The sequence below is a fragment of the Berghia stephanieae genome, chromosome 11 (assembly GCF_034508935.2).
Source record: "Berghia stephanieae isolate SIO BIC M18660-M18661 chromosome 11, UCSD_Bste_1.3, whole genome shotgun sequence".
Classification (NCBI taxonomy): Eukaryota; Metazoa; Mollusca; class Gastropoda; order Nudibranchia; family Aeolidiidae; genus Berghia; species Berghia stephanieae.
Window position 1 is genome coordinate 6,630,111 of NC_088370.1, and position 7,013 is coordinate 6,637,123.

A 7,013-nucleotide genomic window follows, 5' to 3' on the forward strand; every position below is an offset into this window, starting at 1 on the left:
CACGTCTTTAAGATTTGGGCCAGGAAACTCGTCCTTCAATAAATATCAATCGATTAAAATGTTTATCTTGTCAAAAACTCACCAACCTGGGATTTTAGGGAAAACTTCACGGAAGTCCCAGGTTTGAGGGGTTTTGACAAGGTGAGGGTCATTTTAATCGGTCGATATTTAAAGGACGAGGTTTCTGGCCAGTTTAAAGAAATGAAAGACATAGATTGTGTAACACAAAACTTGGGATAATGATAATAATATAGAATTTATTTGGTATTTAATGGGAGGTCACTCATACAAGATTATATGTCATGTTATAATGTACTGGTTATCTCCCCTTGAAAATACAAACGCAGTTTTCTCTCTCTCTCTCTCTCTCTCTCTCTCTCTCTCTCTCTCTCTCTCTCTCTCTCTCTCTCTCTCTCTCTCTCTCTCTCTCTCTCTCTCTCTTTCACACTCTCTCTCACACACACACATAATCTCTTTCACACACACTCAACCTCTCTTTCACACATATACACAAACATACTCTCTCTCACACTCTCTCTCTCTCTCTCTCTCTCTCTCTCTCTCTCTCTCTCTCTCTCTCTCTCTCTCTCCTCTTTCTTCTCTTTCTTTGTATATATATATATATATATATATATATATATATATATATATATATATATATATATATATATATACATAATCATGAGTGTTAGTGTGTACTTGTAGGTACGAGAGTGCTCGATAATTTAGGTTAGAGCATATAAAATAAATATATTCACTCACGTATTTTTACGCCAAAACGAACGTTTTCAAGTCCTTCAACTTCATCTCCTCGGTCGGCATTTGTTCCTAGAATGGTTTTCCATTCGGGAGTTTTGTGTTGTTTATCTATATTATACGTCCTTACTTCCGCTGTGTCAATTATGGGGCGATGATTAGTGCTGTTATGTATTGACACGTTGCATTATCTTCTCATTGTGTGTGTGTGTGTGTGTGTGTGTGTGTGTGTGTATGTGTGTCTGTGGTTGTAGTGGTAGATACTAGCTCCAATAATAGTGGAAAGAATGATGATGGTAATAATATGAATGAAAAACCATTCTACGGACAAATGCCGAATGAGAAAATGAAGGATATGGAAACGTTTGGTTTTTTTTTTTTTTGGCTTAAAAATACGTTAGTGAATTTATTTATTTTTATATTATATATATATATATATATATATATATATATATATATATATATATATATATATATATATATATCAACACGTGGAGAATCTCCGTTCACTGATATTCATCCGTGTGACACCGACATGTTTCAAAGGCGTCAGATGAGACAGAATCTCCGGAGGAATGTCCACCAGCTGAGACAGTTCTCGAATCTCCTCCATGTCCTCCTCAGCGTCCTTGATGAGTTCCTGGTGATCCTCGCACTCAACAGCCAATCGGAAGGCGTTCATGGCGTGACGTAGATTGAGGAATTGCCTGGCTAATGATTGGTCCAGTAGACGGATGTCGATCTGAGAAAATAAGAAAGAAATATGGAAGTCAATAAATATTATTAAATATAGTGGATATTATTACGGAAAAGTGACTCATGCCTAGGACACCAGCAACTTCACGAGTAGAGAGATGGGATCCAGGATTGTCTTCTTGAAACAGAATAGCATCTGCCACAAAGTCGAAATTTTCCTCTTCCCTTACTGAACGGGGGCTACCACCTTTTTTTTCTATGAATTGACCCTTCTTTTTGTACTTTTATAATGATTTTGTTACCATCCTGACTGACCAGTTCTTATTCGGAAATTCTCGAACAATATAGAGGATATATAAAAGTCCTTCATTAGGCCTATGGAGCCGGAGTTTATTACGGTTTCACATATAGCGTGAAACGGAAAATAGCAATTGTTTGCTACCCTTTGGATAGGAGGCTAGTCTATTGCAAAGTACTTCCGCCAGATCTAACAGACCCAGCTACCCAATCACTGCTGGGTGGACAGGGGGGTTGGGTCCCAAAAAAAATCTCGAATGCACTCGGGATCGATTTTGGTCCCTTTGCGTGTGAAGCGAGTGCTCTACCAACTGAGTTATCGGGACCCACTATATAAATTAACAAACTATAATAAATATATTTTTTTTACAAAACAAAACAAAAAAGACTGGTGTGGATTATCAAAAACAAACAAATTTTTAAAAGGAACAAAAAGGTAAGAACCAAAACTGAACAAGACAACAAAAGCAACATACAGACAACACCAATAAAAAACAACCACAAAAATACAGAAATAACAACAAACTACAAAATAGATAAATAAATAAAAACAAATAAATTTGCAAAAATAAATAGGTATATAAATTATATGACTTATAAAAAAAAAAAGACTTGAGTATTTATATAGCGCATTATCCACTAAACATGTTCAAAGCGCTCTACAAGGGGTCCGTGACATACAGCAACGCTTAACCCATTTTAATACAATGGACGCCTGTTAAGCGATATTATGCTTTATCGTTTCGTCAACGCTGTTAGCAGCCAGGTACTCATTTTACATGTGAGTACGGTGAGAGAATGCGAGTAAAGAGATTTTTTCAAGGACTAAACTATTCGCTGCTCTGAGCGGGACCCGAACCTTTGACCTTCCGATCCGAATGCGAGAGACATACCACGAGACTACATAGCCGTACAATGTAAGTATGCATGGTATGTATTGGTCGCTATTTCACATTATACACACACAGACACACACACACACACACACACACACAAACAAACATTATATGTATATATATATATATATATATATATATATATATATATATATATATATATATATATATATATATATATATTGGTAACAACAAGATATGAAGTGAGTAGAAAAGTGCCAGAAGACAATAGAGAATAAAAATTTTTCGCGGCGGTGGTGGGGTTTGAACCTGCGACCTTATTGGTACGACAACTCCGCCTGGCAGGTGAGAGCGTGGCTCTACCGTGTGAGCTATCCACGAACACAAAAATATTCGTTTCAAACCCAAGTCATTTCTAGATCCCTCTCTCACCCACTTCTGGGACCGCCGATTCGTTCGCCCACCACCATCGCGAAGTATTTTGACCAGCAGTTAAGCTTAATAGCCAATATTCTCAACACAAACATATAACATAGAAACGATTGAGACATTGAGTATGCTCCGGTGTATGGGGTGAATTTTTAATTCAGAAAAGTGAGTGGAGCAGGCACTTATGTTGGTAACAACAAGATATGAAGTGAGTAGAAAAGTGCCAGAAGACAATAGAGAATAAAAAATTTTCGCGGCGGTGGTGGGGTTTGAACCTGCGACCTTATTGGTACGACAACTCCGCCTGGCAGGTGAGAGCGTGGCTCTACCGTGTGAGCTATCCACGAACACAAAAATATTCGTTTCAAACCCAAGTCATTTCTAGATCCCTCTCTCACCCACTTCTGGGACCGCCGATTCGTTCGCCCACCACCATCGCGAAGTATTTTGACCAGCAGTTAAGCTTAATAGCCAATATTCTCAACACAAACATATAACATAGAAACGATTGAGACATTGAGTATGCTCCGGTGTATGGGGTGAATTTTTAATTCAGAAAAGTGAGTGGAGCGAACGAATCGGCGGTCCCAGAAGTGGGTGAGAGAGGGATCTAGAAATGACTTGGGTTTGAAACGAATATTTTTGTGTTCGTGGATAGCTCACACGGTAGAGCCACGCTCTCACCTGCCAGGCGGAGTTGTCGTACCAATAAGGTCGCAGGTTCAAACCCCACCACCGCCGCGAAAAATTTTTATTCTCTATTGTCTTCTGGCACTTTTCTACTCACTTCATATCTTGTTGTTACCAACATAAGTGCCTGCTCCACTCACTTTTCTGAATTAAAAATTCACCCCATACACCGGAGCATACTCAATGTCTCAATCGTTTCTATGTTATATGTTTGTGTTGAGAATATTGGCTATTAAGCTTAACTGCTGGTCAAAATACTTCGCGATGGTGGTGGGCGAACGAATCGGCGGTCCCAGAAGTGGGTGAGAGAGGGATCTAGAAATGACTTGGGTTTGAAACGAATATTTTTGTGTTCGTGGATAGCTCACACGGTAGAGCCACGCTCTCACCTGCCAGGCGGAGTTGTCGTACCAATAAGGTCGCAGGTTCAAACCCCACCACCGCCGCGAAAAATTTTTATTCTCTATTGTCTTCTGGCACTTTTCTACTCACTTCATATCTTGTTGTTACCAACATAAGTGCCTGCTCCACTCACTTTTCTGAATTATATATATTGACAACACAAGAATAATCAAACTTCACTTTCCAAACACTTTCTCACCAATTCTCGTCTAAGCCAAGCCAGTTTCCCATTAATTCTGTTTTTGACGTCATCTGTGATGGCCCATCCATCTTTAGGGTCAATGTCACCTTTAACATCAGACATTTTTGTAGTGACAAATTTGGCATTCGATCTATCTTTGCTCTTAGCAGACGACAGGAATTTAAACGGAGTGCTCAGGTTTAAATATTTTTCTTTCCACGCCGTCACGCTAGGTCGTCTGGTCGCTAAGTTGAGCCTCGTTGCTGTGGCTTTTAATAAACTGAATTCTGATTGGTCGATGGAAGAGATTCGACGGACTGGCTCGCTGCAATTTGATTGGTCAGTTACTCTATTCTTAAAGACACTTTGATTGTTGTTATATATATCGTCATCGCTGTTTCCACCACTGCCAGGATTGGGGTTCAGTCGGTACTCACTCCTGTGTGCCGTGTTGGAATTCGATTTAGATAAATGGATGGAACTGATCCGTCTTTTAGCTCCGGTGATCTCCGAGGAGTTTGGGACTTTGATCAGAGAAATGCTCCTTTTGACGCGTTTCTTCCATTCCAGAGTCTCGCCATCGAGAGAAGGGGAATTTTTATCTTGATCTTGAAGATTTGTATCGAGAGTGACGTCAGAACCAGAGGCTTGTCGAGTTAATGAAGGACGTGATTGTGTGGAGATAGAAAAAGCTACGTTTGAGTGTTGGACGTCCTTGAACTGTGATGAAATGTTGTTCATGTTTTCTGACGATGAGGTGGAATGTGGAGGAATTTGGTCATTCTGGAAAATGACAGTTTTGTTGTTTGAGGTTTTAGATTTTGAGTCGAATTCAAAATGATTCACTTCGTCGTTGATTGGAGATTGATAATGGACGACACTATTGTCTGTATGGTTTACTGTTGTTGGAATTTCAGAGGACACAGTGATTTGGTTGTTGTATTCTTTCAACGTTGAGGATATACAAATTTTGTCGTGGGTGGTTTGTGATGGGTTAGCATCCTCAGACGTGTTGTCGTTGTTGAGTATATCGTTCATGTCAGATGGATGTCTGTGACAATCAGTGTCATTGTCATTGCTGAGATGGTTTTTGCTGCCCTCCACATTGAGCGCGCGCTGTTCTGTGAAATGCTGAGGATTTTCGACACCAGAACGACTACAGGATGAGGAGAGGCGAATATCATTTAATGACCGATTGTTTTCATCACAGTTTTCAGTCATGGAATTTGCACGTAACTCGCCATGGGGTATTGAGACTTTTGATGTGTATTTTAAGATAACATATTCTTCAGATACTTGATTGACTTTGTCTATAGCAACCGTTGATGAGTTGTCAAGGTTGCTCTTAGGCGGGTTGCTGGTCACGTGATATTCATTGGCGGATTTCCATGACGAATTGTTGTGGTTTTTGTCCAAAAGAACTTCTTGTAAATTTGAATTGATGGAGAATTTTCCAGGACTGGCATTCAAAGCTGATGTTTTGGGATGAGCGTGCGTTGGTTTGGCCTTGTCTGTGATGTGTTCGCTTGAAGATGGGCTGTCTTGAGTATCATCGGACTCCAGGTCATTGACGTTGCTTGGAGATGAAAATCGTTTTATTATTGATGATACCGTGGATGTCGTTTTGGGAATGATGATTTTAGCTTGTTTCGTGGGATTGTTTTCGGGTGATTGGGGTTTTTTGGTACTATAATTAGAACCAGGCTGCTCGTCCAGGAGAGATAACACCGGATGTTGTAACGGGGCGACGGCCTTTCGTCGGGTTGGGATGGAGTTCGATGATTTTGTAGGCGATGGATTCGGTAAGGTGTTTACACTATCGCATAATTTGCTGGAAGTTGTTATGTTCGTATGTGTGTTGACCTTGGGGTCACCGGTGTTGTCATCCGGGTTTTCACATATCATAGACAGGGGACGGGATGTCCTTCTCAGTCTTGGAGAACCGGGAAATCCCGTTCCTCCCCACGACATGGTGACTTGTATGGAATAGATGGATGGACATGACGTCACTCAGATCTTTGTTATTGTTTTTTTTAGACCGCCAGAGTGTCTCTACATCCTCTTAAACAGACCACTATACTGTAGAAGGTTACCGTTAATTTTATGTGTATTTGGCGGGTATGACTTGTAAGTATTTAATCTCCTTCCATATTTGTCTTGTGATGATTTTAAACCCGTTTTAACAGATATAAAAACTGACATTGATTACAGGAGTTTGATGCAGGTGTCCGTTATAATAGATTTTTATTGTAGTACAGTGTCTGTTTGTATCCCAGGTTCAGTCGTAACTTATAGATTAAATGTAGAAGTTTTTACTGAGGAATGAAAGGAGTGAGATAAGAATGAGTTCAAAGATTTGGAGGTTTTTTATTTTCATATGGAAATACATAATATCAACAACAACTAAGATATTTATAGTTATTTTTTTTCATTCTTCTTTTGATATGATAATCGTTATCTAAATAGTAACAACAACAATGATAATGATGATGATGATGATGATGATGATGATAATAATAATGACAATAATAATAATAAAATAATAATAATAATAATAATAATAATAAAATAATAATAATATAATAATAATAATAATAATAATAATAGTAATAATAATAATAATAATAATAATAATAATAATAATAATAATAATAATAATAATAATAATGATAATAATAATAATAATAATAATAATAATAATAATA

The 7,013-nt window shown here is 38.5% G+C and overlaps 1 protein-coding gene across 1 annotated transcript in view; it reads right to left on the reverse strand.

Annotated features, from left to right (window-relative positions):
- Window positions 1-1,228: 1,228 nt before the first annotated feature.
- LOC144956723 (uncharacterized) overlaps window positions 1,229-7,013 on the reverse strand; it is a 27,018-nt gene continuing 21,233 nt past the window's right edge. The window contains exons 2-3 of the mRNA XM_078887400.1: window positions 4,327-6,623; window positions 1,229-1,498 (exon numbers count right to left, since the gene is read on the reverse strand). Of these exons, the coding sequence (XP_078743526.1) occupies window positions 1,241-1,498; window positions 4,327-6,279 (2,211 nt within the window). The 5' untranslated portion in view covers window positions 6,280-6,623 and the 3' untranslated portion in view covers window positions 1,229-1,240. The remainder of the gene's footprint in view (window positions 1,499-4,326; window positions 6,624-7,013) is intronic.